The sequence below is a fragment of the Myripristis murdjan genome, chromosome 1 (genome assembly GCF_902150065.1).
Source record: "Myripristis murdjan chromosome 1, fMyrMur1.1, whole genome shotgun sequence".
In the NCBI taxonomy this organism is placed as follows: domain Eukaryota; kingdom Metazoa; phylum Chordata; class Actinopteri; order Holocentriformes; family Holocentridae; genus Myripristis; species Myripristis murdjan.
Genome location: NC_043980.1, coordinates 37247919 through 37269063, shown reverse-complemented (window position 1 = coordinate 37269063; position 21145 = coordinate 37247919). Strand labels below are relative to the sequence as shown.

Here is a 21145-nt window from a genome sequence, read left to right as displayed (position 1 = left end):
GGACAACTCCAGGATCTACTACATCTACAGCAACCCCCTGCCTATAGGAGTGGACGAGGAAGAGGAGAAGGCTAGAGCCTCCTGTGTGCCGGAGGAGCAAACCGCGCTCTCTCTGCCGCTGTCGTTTCAGGAGTACGCCAAAGATCCCACCAGCGGCATCACCTTGGACCCTCCGATTTTTTACATGCAGCTTTAGAAGGTTCTGCTTTAGGGAGAACGGGGTCGGGTGCCTGAATCAGTCTTCAGTTGTTGCATCTGAGTTAAAAAGGTGATGAGGTGAGGATGTTATGAAAGAGTAAGCAAACCACGAACCAAAATCTCTCTGATGGTGAGAAGCTGGGTGCCTGGTCTTTGGTGGCAAGTGAGGCCACCACCTGCTGTTCTCTCTAAGTGATGACATCACCTGCCACCAAAGACCAGGCACCCTACTGTTCACCACTAGAGGTCAGGCTTCAGACAGATTTAGGTTTGGGGTGGAGTCGCTGTTAAAGGCTGAAAATGAGAATTCCATTATCTTTTATTAAATTTGCCGAGCACATTCATGACCACCGGAGGAAGAATTTGGTTGATTTTGAAGACCAAGACCTTTCCTCTAGTGTCACCAGAGCATCTGATGCTGTCATAAGGCAATCTACCTGCCTCAAAGTTACTGATGATAACATGGCTAGAGGTGCTACCGCCCATACAGAGCAAGGCAATGGTGATTTTCTGCTCCTAGAGGCAGATGTGGGACTTAATTCAAAACATGTTGAAATGAAGTACAGGATTAGTGCTGTTAAATATAGAGGTCACATAACCATGTGTACAGCTCAAAATATAATTTAGTACTGATTTGCTCTTTAAATTCATATTAGGATATATTGTACTATATATCGCTGTTACCTGCACACCTCACAGGTCCAAAGCATTAAGAAAACTGTTGAAACTGTTGAAATGCTACAAAACTTAGGCTTAGATTTATGCTCAAACTCCCAATAAGCAGCCTCAAAATGCATGGTAGTCAAACTAAATGAAGCTGTTTTTCATAGTTCCTGAAAATGTAACATTTTGAAGACGCAAAATGAAGATGATGTGAAAATTTACGAGCAAACCCGGGATTTCTCTTTCTTGATTTTTAATGAAGTTTCATAAAATCGCTGATGAGATGTGCTTTACAAAAGAAGCAGAGCGTGACAGAAAGAGAAAGACGGAGAGAGAGACAGAGAGAGAGAGAGAGAGCAGAAAACCACAAATGATTATCACTGCAGAGCCTTCGATCGTACTCCTGGGCACAATGATCAGATTGTACAAGAGTCAGTCACTGAAAACTCCTCAGACGATCGGCTGGGTCTCTCTCATGAGCCACGCCAGCGCTTCCTTCCTGCCCTGCTTCTCCAGCTCCGCTCCGACCACCTCCCGGCACCGCCTGTGGTACTCGTTCACCCAATCCCGCTGCACGACAGAGGAGACGGACTTCAAACCCTGAGCACAACTGTGATGACTCCGCTGTGTTGGAGCGCACAGGATTAACAAGCCTAGCTGCCAACATGATCTAACATCAAAATGTACAGTTTATAATCTTCATATAGGTATGTGAAGCTAAACGTTTTGTATTGGTCACTTTTTGTCACTTAACTCAACCATCAGACGCTGTGTGACTGTTGCTCAGCACATGTCAGAGTGTGACGTAACCTATATTTGATACATATATTACTTGGATCACTAAGTTTATGAAATGAATGTTTTTGAGAGATAGACGTAAATTAAATGAGTGAATTATGAGTGCATGTGTTTGTCTTCCAGAAATTCTTCACCTCTTTCTGAGTGAGAAGCTCTGTGTTCATCATCTTGACTTGTATAGGGACCAGGGTGAGGGGTTCAAACGTCAGACTGCCCCTGTTTCTGTAGTTGTGCTGGAGACACAGAGACGGGAACAAACATCAATGCTTTTTCTCCACACGCTCCTTCTTACCTGTAGACACTGGCAGTAACACGCATACTCGTCCCCATTTTGTGATACCGGGTATGACACAGGTAAGAGATGCCAAACACCACGACAATTAACCAAATAATCACAGATAAGAACGCCTTTAAGAGAATTATGCCATTTATTCAATGGCTGGCAAACCATATGTTTTATAATAAAAGCAGTAATCTTATCTGTGTAGTTCATTTGAAGGCATCTCTGGGACTGGACAGTGTGGTTCAAACTATCTGTTGTACAATGTTCAGTTTCCACTTGGCTTTCTGTAGTTAGGATGTCACAGATCACTCCTTACTCAGCCCATGAGCTACAGTCTCAGTCAAAGGACTTACTTTGGTTTTAGCCGGCACAACAAGAACCACATTTTCCAGTCTAATGCCAAAGGATCCATCTTCATAGTACCCAGGTTCTGGAGAAAGAAAAATGAGAAGATGAGGATTTATAATATAAAACTATATATATCTAAAAAAAGGGATAATAATGTGTTTGGGTGAATATAAGAGCACTGGTGTTACAGCTGCGGTTGAAGCTAGCAAGGACTATAATTCAGTTTCTTCTCTGAGAGAGCCAGTCTCCCACTTCACAGCCTGTGACTGACGGTGTTATGGACAGCCACATCACCAGTCAGGTCAAATCAAAAGCATGCACAAGATTTGGACAAAGGACAGTATATCTACCAGAGGGGTGAATTTACAAGATTTCTCCAACTGTTGCACTCAACATGTGTGTCCATATGCGATTAGGTGTCGTGCACTGAGTTAACAGGGGAGAGCAGCATGCAAGTAATGTGTGCAAGTAATGTTTCATTAATGTCAAACCTGTGGCCAACTCCTTCAAAAAGAAATAAAGTTAATTACAGGCTACAGTCGGAGTTTGGACAATCACAATGTCACATTAAGATCATAAATATTACATAAATGGTAAGATAAAGTAATTTTCATAAAGCTGTGAGGCTTTGGGTACTACTTCTAGTTTTGTCCCATACCTGTTGCTGCTTATGTTATAGCGCTTTTCTAGCCTACCAGCCTTTACAATGTTTGCCTCACATTCACACACTGATGGCAGAGGCTACCATGCTGTTCATCAGGAGCAGTCAGGGGGTTCAGTGTCTTGCTCAAGGACTCTTCAACACGCTCTCTGGAGGAGCCGGGTAGAACCAGGAACCCTCCCATTACCAGATGACCGCTCTAACTCCTGAGTCACGCCGCCCAAAACTACTGCACGATTCCCTTGCTATGTCAGAACTGAGCCTCAAACATGATCACCCCTCCCGGGCCCAGCTCGTACCGTCACTGACGATCATGCCGGCCTCCAGAGGCTCGTCTGCGAACGTCTTGTAGCTGATGCCACAGGGCCCCTCGTGGACGTTGAGGAAGCAGCCGACGCCGTGGCCCGTACCGTGAAGGTAGTCCAGCCCCGACTCCCACAGGGCGGCACGGGCAAACGAATCCAACAGGTGGCCTGGTGAGAAGAGAAAGGAGATTATTATCGTGGTTCCACACAGTATACTCAAACACAACATGTCACATGTTGGGTTTTTTGCACGGTTTAATGCTGCAAAATTATTTGAGAACACCATAGATCACACTGTGTTTGTCCCTTCTTCAACTGATATATCATCTCAGACACCACTGCTTGGATTTTGACTGAATTAATATTTCAATATATAAAATTCACTAGCAGTCCAATCCAGCGCAGTTGTACATCGTGTCATTTCAAGTGCAGATAATTTAATTTTGAAGTCACATTAGGTGGCAGTACCTTTGGTTCCGTTGGGGAAAACAGCAGCACTGACAGCTATGTGTCCCTTCAGCACATAGGTAAAGCATTCCTGGGGGTAAAAGGAGAAGGCAATGAGTGACATTACAGACATACATGACGCACTCTGCAATGTATGGAATGTATAATTCACCTTCTCAAAAGCAGAGGGTGTCCCAAAGTGCATGGTGCGGGTGACGTCTGTGGTTCCATCACTGCCAAAGACAACAAAAGTGAAATGAACTTGATGACACTGAGTGCAAATGCAGCATATAAAATTTAAATATGTATTAAGTCAAAATAAAAAACAATTGGAGGATGCTTTGTTTACGTGTACTGCGCTCCTGAGTCTATCAGGTACACTTCATTCATGGAGAGAGTTCTGTTGGTTTCTGGCAGAGGTCTATAGGAAACACAGGACGTGTGGATAAGGATGGTAAATAGTCAAGGCTTTGTTAAGCGGTTAGCTAGAACTGAAAGATCTAAGTTAAATACAATTTCAAAAGCACTGAAAGAGTTTGTTTCAACCTGCTTGGAGTGAGAGATGGATGGGATTTGCGATGTCAGATAACACAGTGAACACTAAAGAGCTTAAATTATTTTATTAATTTAACTTAATTATTTAATTTAGTGTACTTTTGTGTGACTGAAAACAAGTCTGACATCGCCTGACTTGATCTTATACGATAACCTTTGTCCATCTGGTGCTTGTAGCAGGTTAAAATAAACACTATAGTATCTGTAAATACAAGGTCTGTGTGATCAATCCACTGACCTGTAATGTATGATCGCTCCGTTTGGACCCACACTGGAGATTGTGGGGAAACTGAGGCCGACAAAATCTTTCTGTTGACTGAAAAAGACACATAAACCCTGAGAAAATTAACATTCTGCAGATTTTGGCAGATTAAATTCAATATATTTTTAAGATATTTTCACCCTCAGTTAGGATAATAAAAAATGCATCTGAAATACATCCTCTGAAATGCCATTTAAAATTAAACTTGAGTGTATGTAATATTTTGAAGGCCCTGAATTGAGATAACTCAAGTTCATGCAGTTTGAGCTGTTTTTCAGAACCTGTAGACACCCTTGTGTCACATTCCATGTCCAGCAGGGGGAGGTGTACCTCCAAAATGCTCACTGTGAAAACCATAGACTGCATGACAACAGTCACAAATCTGCTCTATACAGACAACTCTATCACAATATTTGAAGTGTAGGAATCTGATATGACAAGTTAAAAATATGATATACGTTTTAGTTATCTAACATCTAAAGAAAACAAAACTAAAGAGACTCACCTACGTAATTCCTCAGCCTTATCAGCTGCAGAGATCTCAGTCACCGTGCCTTTTGGAATCTATAAAACAATAGAGGAATAAAACACGTAGTCATGCAAAAACAGATTAAAAAAAATCACAGGTTATACCTCGGGTTTATGAGAGCCGATGTAGTCACATTCACATGATCTGTGTACCCATACCCATATTTCATTTGGAAATCAGATTCAAAAGCATTTCAGTGGTTTTCAAGGTCATGTTTAGTGAAATTCAATAATTCACATTTGCCATGTTTTGAGGTAGGACGTGACATTGAAAAAATTTGACATAACAGAGGCCTAGATATTTTTCATCATCTTGTCAAGTCAATTGTGCATTTTAAAAGTCTGCTGCCACAGTATCTTCCAGCAAACTTCCATCATTGTTATTCCTCACGATGCAAAGTGCTGCTGTGAGGACAGAGAGAGATGAGGCCTATCGATGACCGTGGGTGCAATATTTTGCTTAAAAAAAAAAAAAAAATCAAATACTCTCAAGGCCATCTGTTTATTTATTTTGTAATGTTTAGGACCTTATTTAATTGCTGTCAAATGCACAAATCATAAAGGTCTGTGGGAACACTGTTAATACGTACTGAACAAATACACTGTTGCTTTTGAGACAGTATGTGCTACTGTGTGAGAGAGAGAGAGTTAAGATACCTCCTTTTCCAACCAAGCAAAGAGCTCACAAAGGGCAACTGCATCCTTGATCTGTAGGAGACACAAACGACATTTTCAGAAGGAAATCAGACCCTTGATGAAGATCTCACAGCCTCAATAATTCTATAGGTAAACAATGGGGATTTGGAGGCAGTTCAAAGGTTCTTACATGGGCCATTTTCATGCCTTGAATCTCAGTGGCGTTCTTGACAGCCTTGGCGAGGCAGAGTGGAGTGTAGGGGATTGGGGACCTGTGGGCCTGGAACAGATGAGGAGGAAATATTTACATTTTTACGTTAAATGGTTTGTTATTGAGTTTGAGGCTAAGTTAGACTGAAAGCAACAGCAGAATTCTTTACATTTCTATGTGAAAAACATAGCAAGCATCCACCAGTAACAAGTGTCAAATCCAAGACAATGGATGTTGCCAACCAATTTTGCTGTGTTTCTTGAAAAATGGCACAAATTCAATTATTTCATATGAGACAAATTTAATGAAGCAATGTCTTGAACTGTGCAACTGGACTGTATATGAGTTACAAACGTATTTACCCTTTCTGCAGTATACCATATGTCTGGTTTATGAATGTTTGGAAAGCTGAATTCAAATATAGTGCTTCCTCCTTCCTCCTCCTACCTTTGGCTCTGTTTGTCTGCACTGTGACAACCCTGCCATTCAAACGGGTATAACATCAAACAACTGCACAAAAACACCTCAAAGCTGTAACAATCTCAAAAAAACAAGGAGAGAGATGCTGACATCGGATAGCCAGCACTTCCCCATGCTTGTGAAGCCATGCGTGACAAAATGTACCCAGGGTAAGTCATCAGCTATTCGCCTGCCCGCAACTACTGGAACACGGAAGAAGTGCCATAAATATCACACACATCATGACAAGCTTATCTTCGGAGAAATCAAATAAAAGTACCTAAATAAATTACGTGCAAAAATGAGGAAAACCCTGAGGTGTGAAGCACCCCTATGAGCTTACTCACTCACAGGACCATGCTTAGCTATAGCTGCACTCCATTTGAATGTGCTGGCCGAACTGAAAAATCATCTCTGTACCTCTGCAAGCCTTATATAGGTAATCCACGGACACTTGCACCTTGATTTACTGCACCTTGATGTGCTGTCAGGTGGGAAAAAACGGTATTGCTGGTCATGTTTTGGAGCACACCCAAATATTCATAATGTGAGCTTAATCCAACATGCATTTCAAATTATCATATCATATCATAACGTACAGCTAAAATTGCTGTCCAGTTGTGCTCAGTTCTCCTGTCAGTTCTCTGCCCAGTTAGTTATTTATGCCTCTGCTCATTTGGCTGACATTTCAATTATGAACTGTGTGACACTGGAACTTCCACTGCACCTTTGTGCCTGTCAATCAGCCTCCTGGTGCTCCTGTCTGGGCAGATTCCACCTGCACCTTAAATCAGGGCTTTTAACACAACTCGGCATGTGAAAGCCAAGCATGTGCAGTAAATGTGGCACTCTCACCTTGGGGATGACCTGCGTGAGGGCACAACTGGCCTTGTCACAGATCCAAATTTTGTCTTTGGGGCCGAGGGCAGCGCAGATGGCCTGGAGCTCGGTGTAGACGGACTCGTAGGGGAACGTCTGGATGTTCAGCTCAGGCTTGCTGGGAGAGTCCAGCTGCAGGTGAGCCCTCACTGCCGGATCCGCCAGCCGCTTCAAGTCCACAAACAGCCTGGAGAGGAGAGAAAGAAATGCTCCTGTTAATTAGCAGGAAGTTGTTTGCATTTCACCCTGTTCACACATTTTTTTTTTCCCATGAGACATTTAACAGTCACGAGTGCAACTGTTACTGAGTCACGGGAGTGGCAGTTTTCTTCCAGCGTGTTCATCAACCTGCAGTAGAAGAAAATGCCGACCCTACAGCCTGTCCAAAAATAAATAAATAAAATAAAAAATAAAACAACCTATGTGGCAAAACGATGGAGGGGTAGGGGAGAACTTTGTGCTGGAGCAGTGTTTTTATTATTTATCATTTTACCTTATTGTGTTGAACCCCACAATTGCGTATGCGAAGAACACTGGGTTGTATTCAATGTCTGAACCACGGAGGTTGAAAAGCCCTAGGAAAAAGGAAATAATAGAATATCAACAATGATCATGCAATTCCTAAGTTTCATTCCAAAGTCAGATGCGCACCACTGGAAGAACGTGACTTTTACAAAATGACCTCTGCCATGGCAAATAAACATCCACACAGACTGTTATTGAGATTATGCACTATGAAGAAGTCTTTGTGTAATTTCTATATTTTAAATTACAGGAAAATGTACCTCAGGAAAAAATGTTTACTATATGCACATATAATGCTTTGATATGAAACCCTTTCACTGCAATTACTCAATCTATTTCTGTAAAATCAATAACAAAATATTCCAAAAAAACATCATTCATTCTTTCTCTTAAAACCTTGTGTCCTTTGGTCATTCCTTCAGACAGCTGGAAAGCAAGAAATTTGTGTCGGGGTGTGATCCCAAACATTGCCCTTTTGAATATACTGCCCATGTTAAAAGAGTATGCACTCACTGTATTGTAACATGCTCTCAACCAAGATTATTCAACAAATGGCAGACATAAAATCTCCCACTTTCACTCACTACCACTGTTACGTTCAGTTTACAATCAAATGTTTTAAATGATATCCTTGTTGTTTTAGCAATATTTGGTGCCAAGTGATAATTACTGTGGTGCCTGAAATTCATTCTAACTTTACTTCAAGCAAACTGCTGCTGCTTTTGGTACTTTAAAACTCCACAATTTCTGTGCACCAGAGGATTTTTATCAGGAAAAATCTACCAGACACCATGTGTTAACAACAGTAAATATAGCAAATGTGAAAGCTTTTGTGAAAGGGGTGTAGGTCTATCCAGTGTTGTGGGATACAACTGGAACATTTCTTTATATACAAATTTGATATAATTTGACTTTAACTGTATATTTATATGGCAGTGTTGCCAATAATTATTTAAAATCTAAAATGCCAATGTGCTATGTAACAGACATAACAAAAGCTCTCAGGAAGGCAATTAATAAATTTTGTGAAGATGCAGATCTTAACGGCAACTGTCGCTATCAAACTTTTTTTTTAAACGGTGAGATACAGTGTAATAAATTTAATACCTTTATAATACCTGTTAAATATCACCATTAATATTTAGACTGTCACTCTCCTCCCTCTCTATGGATGCCTGAGCAAATCCCCTTCAATTTAAAGCCCACTGGAGCACCCTTGTCTAAATGTGACCTGATGGCAATCAAAATCAGCATTATTTTAATTAACACAAACTCTCAGGCCGACCAATCAGTCACAAGAGCTCATACAGCCGAGTGAACAAGGTGCTCAAACAGGCATCTAGAGGGACATCCGTGCAGTCTGGGGTCCTTGGATCGTGATCAGGTATCAACACTGACTTATGCAACCATGGTGACACAGTGGGTGGAGCCGCCGCGTTCTGATATGCCGTCGCTCAACTTCTGCTCAGAGCATTAACTGAGACTAGCCCTGCACGCCCAGCCAACTGTGATCAGGTCGGCACACCAAAGAGACAATCAGAGAATCCAAATCGCCGCCATTCTCCAATTTGTTGTTAGCACCAGGCACAACATTCCTATTACACGTCAAGTTAAACTGACCTCTAAACTAGGGGTGTAATGAGAAAACTAAGAAAAAAACTCTATGAAGTTTCTGTAAAGGCAACTACAATTTAGAACATTGAGAACACTATGATGGTAGATCTTTATCAATGTACAAAAATTAACTAAGTAAACCAAAATAAATGAAACTAATCAACTGTTCTCCTTCACCCAAGAACTATCTATCCGCCAACTTTCACGGAAATCCATTCCTATGTTTTTTTGGACACAGCGTCCTTGGCAGAGGCGATAACTCTGATCACTGTTTTGTAAAGAACCATTCATACATGCGATCTCATCCAGCGCCGTGGCAACAAACCAGGTGATTTTCCTCTCTGTCATCTTGGCTCGCAGTGCTGTGATCTTGTCTTGCCAGGACAGACCTAAAGGAAAACAGCAGTGCTCGTCAAGCATGGCAGCATGGCATTAACTCCAGAGGCATACATTTTTCAGAAAGGACAAGCACTTGCAATGAGGGAAAAGTCACATAATACAGATGAGAAGCCCTATTTTTGCTCACATTAAAGAAATAATTTATTTGGCAAAAATAAAATTGTGTCTTAGCCTGTTAAAAGTTGACTGTACATACGTCAGAATTACTACACTGTACATCAGTGTTATCAGTGATGACCGTGGTGGTGCATACTGATCTATAACATACATATATATAATGTTGTAATAATGCTTTCATTATAGATGAGCGGTGGTGCACTGACCGGTGTACTCATGTCCCAGGGTGATGAGCGGGGTGCTGGGTCTCGAGGGGCGCTCTTCCCACACCACATCGATCAGGTTGTCCTGCACAGTCACCAGAGAGTGGCCTGCACTGGTCAGGGCCTTGGACATGTTGGTCCACTGGTCTGAAGTATAACATGACAGCAAATGTTAAGTGACAATAACATTATGATCTTGACAACACTGTCAAGATAACACAAATTCCAGTTTAAAATCAAGTTTAACAGGGAGTGAACTGAGGTGAACTGAGCGCCCCATTCAGAGATGCACTGGAATCCCACCCAAAGTCTTGACCTCTGGCTTTCATGCAGGAAACCAAAGGCCAGTTACCTGATGGTAGGACAACCTGCAGGAACAAGCCCTTTTTTTAAAGCTAGTAATGCATTAAATGACCAAATGTTGCAGGACTGCACACATTTGCTGAGCTGCCAAGCTACTAAATCTCATGTTGCATCAACATAGCATACACACTTTAGGAATGAGGCAGCATCATGAGTTTGCTCATTACAAGACTCAACAATAAGGGACTGCATAGTCTTGAGTGGGCATGCCATCAAACAGAGCTGAAGAGACATTTAAGTCTTGAAGGTCTCGCCTCACAGGACTAAACCCTGCAAGATGGAAAGCCAAATAACAATTACGGATCAGGTGGCCACAATTTTTGTTTGCACAGGAATGGGCTCAGACGGAAAGACGACGACTGAGGTTTGGGCCATGTACATGGTTGTGTCAATCAGATTTACAATGGCATTTGGAGAGGAGAGTTTCCATAATACAAGGTGCACTCATACCCATTCTATCACCAATTACCTTCAACATTCAATGATCTGGGCCTCCCTGACACTCAAAGACTGCAGTGAGAAATCAGGACTTGTGGTGCTGATCTTTTCATGTGGTACATGCCATGTGACATATTTACTCTGACCTTGACAATTTGTTGGGGACACCTAGATCAGCAGTGATATGGTATTGTGTGCGCCTGGCCTTAGGAAGGTGACAGGGTGGCCTAGTGGTTTCAACGTTCATCTTTCAGCCTGACGAGTCAGATCCTGGTAACTATCTCTTTGATTAACTATCTCTCCTACAAAAGTGTCCTTCAGCTGCACAGGCACTTCTGTGGCACCGATCCTGACCTCTGACCTCCCTGAATGGGGTCAAGCAAAATGAAAATCTTCCTAAGGTCATCAATACAGTATCACATTTGTTATTAAGCAAAGTAAGGGCCAACTAGATCATCTGAAAGTTTCAGAAAGCCACTTTTAAGAATTAAGAAAGACCAATTTAAAAGTTAAAATACTTAACTTAAGTTCTGAATCTATAAATCTGCACTCCATGAAAAAAGACAGCAAGAAATCAAGACAGAGTATAGTGTTTGGCAAAGCAGTGGGGCTGCATGATATGAAGAAAATATGCATGAAGTGTTGCTGCTGCAGAACTCAAGATCCAAAATTAGTTCCTGAATCAAGACCGGAATGTGATGGAAATGTAATATCATGGAAAAGTACACAGCAGGATGTACTAAATTTCAAACCAAATGGTGATAAAATGTCTCCTGCAAACAAAAACGTTCTGTTTAGTCTTCCCCTAACCTTTGTAACTTAATGAAACAGTGCCAGGTGGACAAACCGCATGTCTTGGCTGCGTCTATCTCTCTATGCTTTTAATCCAAATCCACTTTTGGGTGGTTTTTGCTCTTGGAAGAAGCTTAATTCATCACCACATTTAAAAGAGGCACAAACAATACAGGTTTGGGGAATTTTTGTGGCCTTGTCTGGCGTAGAATTCACATTTTTGTTCCATGCTGCAGCTGTAGTTTTGTTTCCCACCTGGAAGTGCAGGCAAGCCATTTATGTCCCAACAATCTGAATTGTCCTGCTCTGATACTGCAACCTTTGTGATGGAGTCACATCACAATGGCAATACAAAGCACAATGTATCCAGCTGCCTGACAGAACAGACATGCTGAAAAAATGTTTTGCATTTCTAAGGCTCAACCTTGGGGCACCCTGGCAGCTCATACCATATGCCAGGGGTGTCAAACTCGTGCCATGGAGGGCCGAGAGGCTGCAGGTTTTCATTCCAGCCAACAACTCCACCAGGTGATTTCACTGATTAGTCCCGCCTCTCTGTTTGGAGGTAGGGTGATCAGTGAAATCACCTGGAGGAGTTGTTGGTTGGAATGAAAACCTGCAGCCTCTCGGCCCTCCATGGCACGAGTTTGACACCCCTGCCATATGCTAAGGCTGAGTCCTGATCGCAGCATCCTGGGGTCAAATCTGACCTCAGGCTATTTACTGCAGGTCCTCCCCTCTCTCTCTCCTTGCCTTTCCTGTCTCTCTCTACTGTGACTGTCAAATAAACCAGAAATGCCGAAAAATAATCTTTATAATGCTTTACTTTTTTGTATTGCTCTAAAAGTGATTGCACAGAGCAAAGAAACCTGTCACTGCATGAAGACAAAAAAAAAACCTTTCATAGCTGTGTGTAAAACATTTGAATACTTTATGACTTGCATTTTCATAACTTACTGTAAGTTCTTTTCAAAGGTTGAGCAGATATAGTGGTATAGTATGTAAGGCAGAACCACATGTGCTATTTAAATTCACCTTGATTGAAATGTTTAACTGTTTAGTGTTGTACTGTACGCATGACACTGTAACGTTAAACATGACTAGCACTGGAGGGGAAATGGTTTTGTGACCCACCGGCCGCTATGATCCACGGGTCCACGCCCACTTTGGAGTTCTCTGGCAGGACGCTGATGAGCCAGTCCTCCTGAGTGGGCGTCTCCTTCAGCCCTACACATCAAAGACAAGCAGAGCAAAGACTAAAAACAACACTCACACTTTGCATTACCTTAAAGGGTGCAATCTTGACTTCCATTTTCAATTTTCATTTTTTCCTTCTTTTTTATGCAATCAATATATTGTTGAAGAGAGGTAATACATAGGACAGAGTGAGAATGGACATCACAGGATAAAAAAGCAATAAACAAATAAATGAAACAATATATATTGATGTAATTTTTTGATATATTTTTGCATTCTGGATCAGTAAAAAATGGGTTATGGATACTGGTGACATATGAGAAAAGGTGTACTGGTTATGTAATGAGAAAAGTGAGGCTGGTAGAAACTCTAGGTTGTATAATAATAGTGAGTGTTTGTGTATTCATCTATAATTCTGCTGAATGAAAGTGGGTGTACAGCTAATGTGTGGATATTAAATAGATGGAGGTTGGGATAGCTGGGATTTGGGGATTAGATTTGGGGATTTTTGGGGTAGACAGGAAAAAGATTCTGGATGCTCGATGTCTCCTCTGGTTCAGGGACCAGCAGCAGCAAGAGGAGGAGCCGCAGGCAACAGTGGTGAGAGGGGTTGTGGTAAGGCTGGAGGAATCAGTGATTTACTTCTCCGAGTTCTTATTTTTTTATTATGATCATGTTTCTTCTCATACGAATAGTTTGTCTTTCTCCCCACTTTGGGCAGCTCCCAGACCGTGGGGAGGGAGCCTCACCATTGTAGGATGCCAAGTCTATGTTTCCCAGTAAAATTTGTTTGGGCATTAGATGGGATTATAAGAGCTTGCTGCCAATGCCCTGCCAACGCCACGGTGGCACAAGGGAACATCTACTGGCTTAAAGCTGTTCACAGGTTGGAGACGAACCAAAAGGAAAATCAAAACCAAAGCACCAAGAATATAACAGACTGCTTCACATGACATTAAACTACATCTCCAAAAGGAATATATGCACCCCCCCACCCCCTCCCTCTACACAAACACCTTCATTTGGTTCTTTAGCCTGCAGTCCTCAAAACGCATCCACCTCCACTTCAATACAATTTCCTTCAGGGCTCCAGAAATCGCATCTTTTATCACTGTCTTTAGGCAGTGTCTGCTCTATGGCCAAGTTATACATCAGCAGTTCTTCCCATGCTTATAAAATAGGGGTTTCTGTTTTTTTCCCCTAATCTTTAAAAAGTAGTATTAAAAGTAGTTTGAAAATGGAATCAAACTTATTAATTTAGGTCCTCGTGTTATGTATTGTTGTTATCACTTTGTACTGGATTCATTAGTGATCATTTTATTTGTGATACACTGTAAGTCTTTATTCCAGTTGTTACATATTTTAACAATAATCTTTTATTTTTGCCTCAATTAAAACAATACAGTACATATTTTACCTTCAACTTTTTTTTTTTGAACTGTTTCCATTGTGAAACATATTTTCTCAACAGGAGCTGTTGCTGTATTGCAATGCAATTCAAAGTTCAGAGGAACAAAATTCTTTGGCTGCATGTGTCTAAAATATTCATGCTCTTTTAAAAACAAAACTGTTTAAGGTTCAGCCATATGCAGTAATGGTGTTGGTTGTTATTAGCTCTGTTTTTTTTTTTTTTTTTAAATTTATTATTGTATTTTATTCCATAAGCACTCCAGGTACTCTGATTTTGCATACTCAATAGTTATTATGACACAGTTACTCCAATAAATGTATTCCTGAGAATACTAATTTGATGTTCCATTATTTTTATGTTTTGTTTGTTTTGTTGTTTTGGTTGTTTGTCTTTGGTCATGGATTCATGGTACTATTTTGCAAAATTAGATACATCTATATTATGTTTTGAAAATAGGGATAGAAATAATGTGTGGTTTTCTTGGTGATTTTTATTTCCAAATTAGATGATTAAAAGCAGAGTCTAGCTCTATCTCACACAAACATATATCTATATGACAGCTAATATACAGTATATCTTTATCTACCTATCTATCTATATACCTGTATTTACATATGTATGTGTGTGTGTGTTTGTGTGTGTGTGTGTGTGTGTGTACATATATATCACATTTTAAATCACATCCTTAAGTGGTGGAAGATTTATATCTATGTGTAAATCACAAACTAACAGGAAGCTGGACCTCACCCATCTTCATGAGGGTCCAGTTGTTGTCCATCTGCTGGCTGGCCTGCAGGAAATAGCGTCCGTCTGTCCACATGGCAGCATGCTGCTCTGTTACGATGGCAGTACCTGCAGCAGAGAGCACATCACGTCACACACAGATGCACCAGCTCAGACATTCCCTGCTGCGTGGACCCTTGTTTAATTTCGGCTTTTATAATAGACAGAAGTACCTTTTTTTCCCTTTTCTATTGCACTAAGTTAACTGATATTGGGGTGGTGATACACTTGACGTGTTTTTCAACTGTGCTGTATGCAAATGCTGCCAGCCACACGACACACAGTCAGACACAGGGTCAAAAGTTATATTCAGCCACATCTGTGATTAGATGTTCCTATTCATGGCCAGAGAGTACTCTTGGCGTCATTGCTGTAGTTATACAGGAACACCTTGCTATCAGTGACACACCCACCCGCAATCTAGGTGTCATTCCTACCCTAAATCCCAGTCTGTGCCGATTTCATAATGATTGGATCAAAAGAGCGGAGTCAAATTGCACGATGCCCCTGCCAACTGGTTTATCTTCACATTGTTCTGTGATTTTCCACAATGGAAGTGAGATCTTGGCTACTAGTCTCATCCAACTGGAAAGTGAACTTGTCGTGACTTTGACTTTTCTATCTCTCAAACACACACACACACACACACACACACACACACACACACACATACCCGCAGAGCCATTAAATCCACAGATGAATTCCCGTCTGCAGTCACATGGTGCAATGTATTCACTCTGAGGGAGAGACAGAGAGGAGAGAGAGAGAGATAAACTTCATTAACAATCAGTGTAGAGTGGCCATCAACCAGTCAGACATTTTAATTGCCACCTTTGCCGCTCTTCTCCCATCACGACTTGTACATGGAGAGGGAGAGAGGCAAGAACACCCTCAGGCTACAGTTTATCATGAAGGTCAGATTAACAAATAAATGGTGTGTTTTACGATCAGACAAGAGCCAAAGTGCATACAAGACGTAGCACAGGTAGCAGTGTGCGTGTGTGTGTGGATTTCACCTGCCTGGTGCGCGTCTCCGGACGGGACGATGTAGGCCTGTATGGGCTCAGAGAAGTATTTACAATTTTTCATGGCCTGCCGAAGCTGCCTGAGCAGTTCAACTGTGATCTTTGGAGACATGGCCTTGTCTAAACGGAGAAAGAGCAAGACACAGCAAGCCTAAATAAGCTTTGATCAGCAATTTCCAAAGTAGAATCTCAATGTCCTTTACAGGCGATAAACCAACAGAACAGTACCCAAGTGAGTCATGGTCAAAAGTGAATTTGTCCAACACTTAAACAAGCTGAAACCTGTGTATTATTGACAAGCGCGGACAAAGCTGCACTGAGGTAATATTGGCCTGAAGGGAATGTGCTAAATCTCTAAAAACATCAATTTCATCCACAGACAGCCCAACAAGCTGAGCAAATACATTTCATCACCATTATTTCAAATCCCGTAGTAATTCTCAGCAGATTACCTGACTCTAGGGAGCCCATGCTGACTTCAAGTTGGCTGCGTCTGGACACTGACTGACTGCAAAGTGCAGCTAAACCTCACAGCCTACACCTCGACCTTTAACCTGCTGTTACACGCTCATTAACGCAGTCTGACACAAGAGCCACGGTTAAATATTATAAGAGCACACTAATGACTGGACTGGCCAAGCCACTGACCTATTTCCATCGGAGCAGGTGTCCCAAAACGACACGAGAGAGGCTGCTGTACACAAGAATTTGAATAAACTATTGCACAAGCGAGTGGCATGCCATGTAAATAACGGGCACCACGCGCGAACCGACCAATAGCGTTGTGGCATGTCTCATCGATGAGCTCGCCTATTGGTTAAAAGCCCGCACGCGTTGTTTACAATTTACAATGACTATTTACGTTATTAAAACAAAGCTACACAACTATTATTCTGTAAAGAAACTACGCAACGTCCGCGGTAGGGTACAGCCGTCCGCGGGACATTTTTTAATCAACATATTATTTTTTTAGCAGGCCACAGCCAACACAACAAGACTCTGTAAGTGATTCATTGTGTTCCAGCTGTATTTAGTGGTGGGTGTGGCAGCACATCGATAAGCTAATGCTTCCATAGTTGGTAGGTTTCTTAAGTATTTTTTTTTATATTTTTTATGGCTTTCTGGTGCACGCCTTCGCCACGGCGCGGATCTAACAGAAAACACGTTACACAAACAGGCGTGCGCCGACCAAAACGTCTCCCTCGTTTGAAAACAGTCAAAATCCCTCCGCGCCGGGAGACACATTAGCGCTGTTTAGCTCACCGGAAAGTTTCTGTAAATGCAAAGGGGGGCGATGCTGTATACACACCCGGTCGTCTCGCCTTGGAAACGTGACTCTTGAGATAAAATGCACTCTTTCGCCAGCTGGACCTTGTGTTAATTTAGAAAGCAGGAGGCTGCCATTTCGTTGTTGACGTTTCTGGTCACGTGACCGCCGCTTCCTCCAGTGGATGCAGTAGGATCCGGACTCGCCTCTTTCCATTGAATAGTTATATGCCACATATCCCCCTGACGAAATATCTAAATCACTAATCCTAACATATCCTGATGGGTGCTTGTTGTTGAAGAGGTTGCTGTATTTGAGCAGGCCGATTGTGTTTTATCTCCTATGCATTGATGGTTAAGTGGCGGCCCGCGGGTCACATCCGGCCCGCCAAGGCGTCCCATCTGGACTGCACAACATTAATGAATTCAGAAAATGTGAGGAGGAAAAAAGCGTTCCGGTATTAGCATTAGGTATTTGCATTTTTTCCCTTCCTTTCCTTCTTCTTAAGGCAACACAAAAACAGCCGAGATGGAAATATATTTATTAGGCATCCTTTACCGACCCCAAATATGTGCGTTTGACCTGCAGCCTCTAATCTGTGCCATGCCAGTATATGGCATGGCACAGGATACACTGCATACACTTGCATGCCCGGAGGAAAAAACAATGTATTATAATGCACTCTATGTAAGTGCAGTCACATGCACACTAAAGGTTAATACACTCAAAGTGTGTTGTTTTCAATGTATTTTTTAAATACTTAATGCATTGAAGTTGTAATTAAATTGCATTTACTGTGTAATTAAGATACACCAAGTACAGTTTACTGCAGACATTTGTGACTATTTAACTGTACTATGACATATTTAAACAGAGGCGTAGCTGTAATTTCAAAAGTGAGGAGTGGAATATGTCCAGGAGGAAGACATTTATTTATCTATTTATCTATTTAGTTATTTGTTTTTAACATAAAAATAAATTAACATGTTTGTTTTTATTTCATACTCTTTACAAAATTCTCTTTAGTACTTCTAACCTTTTTTGATGGAGGGGGGTCTTTTGTTTTATTATGTGGTAATTCTTGGAATTTAATTTTAAATATGCTGTATATTTTCAACAATTATAACTAGTTTTCTTGTGATTTTTTCTTTTTTTCCAGTCATTTTTTGCCTATTTTCACAAGATTTTAAACCAAAAAGGAAAAAAAAAAATGCAATAAGGCCAATCCGCTAATTACATGTCATGACCTACATTTCATTACAGTTACAGGTATATGTTGTGTACAAATTGGACCATTTTGAGCTGAGGGTGATGCCAGAGGACTGGACATGAGGTCACCAGTATACACACACGCTGCACACTCTGAGCTCACAGATTTTCATCAACAGATTCCCAACAGATAGAGATATGATCTATGTGCATCTGTGCAGCAGTTTATCAGTTAGGTTTCAAAGTTACCATGACTTTAACTCAGTCAACCCAAGTTCAAATTCAAGCTGGAGTGCTGTTTGTATTTAAGTAGATAATACTAGCCGGCCAGTACTAGTGAACATTTGTCATGTCAAGAAAGTTATGCTGAGTGTTGTTGTGTCTTGTGTCGTGATTTCCTGTTTTATTTTGAAATCCCACTCTCCTCTTGTGTCAGGTCACTTGCCCTTCTCCTTGTGTGTTTCTCAGTGGTCTAATTGTGTGCCACACCCTGATTGTTTCCACCTGTTTCCCATTACCTTGTGTGTGTATATAGTCCGTCCCTGCGTTCCAATACTCATACTACCATACTATTTAGGAGGGAAAAAAAGAATTAGTATGTCCCAATACATAGTATGTCAGATGCAGTATGCCAAGAGTACCAGGATGTTCTACTACATCCGGTCAGATTTCGCAGTATGGATTTCAGCATGCTGCTCTGGGCATTCTGACCCACAATCCTTTGCACAGCGGACGTTACGTCACGCTGACTGAGTTGCGTGTACAAGCCACGGCCACATACGGACGACAAAAAACACACATATCGCACAAAACTCGCTCAGTGACAGCAGCAGTGACAGGAAGACAGAAAATCAGAAAATCAGAAATATGACAGACGACAGCGCAGTATGAAACAGCACCAGCATTTTGACAACAACATTCAAATGTGGCGCTACGGACGGCGGCGGAAGTGAGCAAGAGGGGCGGACTTCAGGTAGTGTGTCCCAATAGTATGCATACGCATGCATATTTCATACTAAACTACATACTTTGTAAGGGCAGCTGCAGTACATGCTAAAAGTAAAAAGTATAAGTATGCGATTTGGAACGCAGGGCATGTTTCCCTTTGTCCTGTGCCAGTTTGTCCTGTTTGGTCATGTGTTCGTCCTTGCTTCATGTCAAGTCAGGTCAGGTCAGGTCAGGTCAAGTCAAGTCAAGTCAAGTCAATCAAGTCACGTCAAGTCACGTCAAGTCAAGTCACGTCACGTCACGTCAAGTCACGTCAAGTCAAGTCAAGTCAAGTCAAGTCAAGTCAAGTCAATCAAGTCACGTCACGTCACGTCACGTCACGTCACGTCACGTCACGTCACGTCACGTCAAGTCACGTCAAGTCAAGTCAAGTCAAGTCAAGTCAAGTCAAGTCAATCAAGTCACGTCAAGTCACGTCACGTCAAGTCACGTCACGTCACGTCACGTCAAGTCACGTCACGTCACGTCAAGTCACGTCACGTCACGTCACGTCACGTCACGTCACGTCACGTCAGGTTTTGTATTTCCTTTGATACTTTGCGTTGTTTTGTCAAAGTTAAGTTTCATGTTTCTTTGATACGTTGTCTTGCCTTCATTTATAGTTTCCCTTGTACGAGTGATTTTTCCGTTGTTACTTTGCCATTAAAAAACTGTTCATTTGTACTCTCGCCTGGAGTCGTGCATTTGGGTTCAATCCTCGTTGTACTAAGGTCTGACAACATTCACTAATATTAGCTGGCTAATGTTATCTAATGTTTTATAACCTTAACCATGACCTTTCATTAACCTTAACCATTCCGACAAACCTTTCCCGAACCTGAACTATAACCTTTTCCTAACCCTTAACCGAGTGTTTTTGGTGGTTAGTGAGCTAACGCCCTACCAGCCTCTCAAAGCCTCCACCACCTCCTCACCAGCGTCAAGCCTCCCCGCTTTACAGCAAGAAAGAGGCTCGGATCATCAGACTCCTCTTTCATACCCAGCGTTATATCCTGCGTGTTATATCCTGTATCCATACTTATGTTTCTTCAATAAAATAATTTATTATGCAAAATCTTAGGAATCAACAATTTTGGGTCTGTTGATTCCGATTAAAAAACAGTTAAGCAGTGATGCACACAGGAATTAATAGATCAACAATATCTGTAAAATGTTGTTCTATCCAAGACAATTTACTGATCTGTTTTCAGATTTCTAATACATGAATATATTGTTAATTTCAATTTTTATTGACTTCATTTTGTAAGAAAGTGAAACTAGTAAATGATAAAAGGCTATTTAGGCCTAAATAAATTGAAATGAAGTTCACAGTGTCTGCTGACCTCGGTTCTGTCGCGTCACTACAACAGGCATGTAGTGTTTCAGTGGCTCAGTAGTGGTTTACTTTGCTTTTTTATATCTTAGCATCATTATAATTTTTCTACAATATTCCTAAAGGCTATACAGTTCAGTTTTGCTGTGATTTGCATAGCCTAAAAAATATATTACAGGATTACTGCACGATGACTGCTCTGTCCAGCACATTATCTTGAGATTGTTTGGGGTTTATGACTGAGAAAAT

General features: G+C 41.4%; 1 protein-coding gene across 2 annotated transcripts; it reads right to left on the bottom strand.

Annotated features, from left to right (window-relative positions):
- Positions 1-1283: 1283 nt before the first annotated feature.
- On the bottom strand, positions 1284-17548 carry xpnpep1 (X-prolyl aminopeptidase (aminopeptidase P) 1, soluble). Of its 2 annotated transcripts, none has more exons than XM_030059310.1 (20): positions 17410-17548; positions 16096-16220; positions 15749-15812; positions 15040-15144; positions 12819-12911; positions 10095-10238; positions 9666-9761; positions 7727-7808; positions 7210-7420; positions 5875-5964; positions 5706-5756; positions 5026-5084; positions 4497-4574; positions 4053-4124; positions 3876-3936; positions 3725-3794; positions 3251-3424; positions 2296-2372; positions 1794-1892; positions 1284-1431 (listed from the first exon to the last, which is right to left on the bottom strand). In XM_030059310.1, exons 2-20 carry the CDS (start codon positions 16210-16212, stop codon positions 1312-1314), a joined length of 1863 nt encoding a protein of 620 aa, XP_029915170.1. In that variant the 5' UTR covers positions 16213-16220; positions 17410-17548; the 3' UTR covers positions 1284-1311. The 2 variants fall into 2 exon arrangements, with proteins under 2 accessions (XP_029915170.1, XP_029915178.1); XM_030059318.1 differs by having other exon boundaries at positions 17364-17540.
- Positions 17549-21145: the final 3597 nt, after the last annotated feature.

What these genes read in the sequence shown, in the direction of transcription:
- xpnpep1 (XM_030059310.1), bottom strand. Translation starts at nt 16,212, where the DNA reads ATGTCTCCAAAGATCACAGTTGAACTGCTCAGGCAGCTTCGGCAGGCC. An exon ending in GTGGGGTTCAACACAATAAG is followed by an intron (nt 7,421 to 7,726) that starts GTAAAATGATAA and finishes TCTCCTCTCCAG; the next exon opens with GCTGTTTGTGGACTTGAAGC. An exon ending in TTGCTTGGTTGGAAAAGGAG is followed by an intron (nt 5,085 to 5,705) that starts GTATCTTAACTC and finishes ATTGTTTTATAG; the next exon opens with ATTCCAAAAGGCACGGTGAC.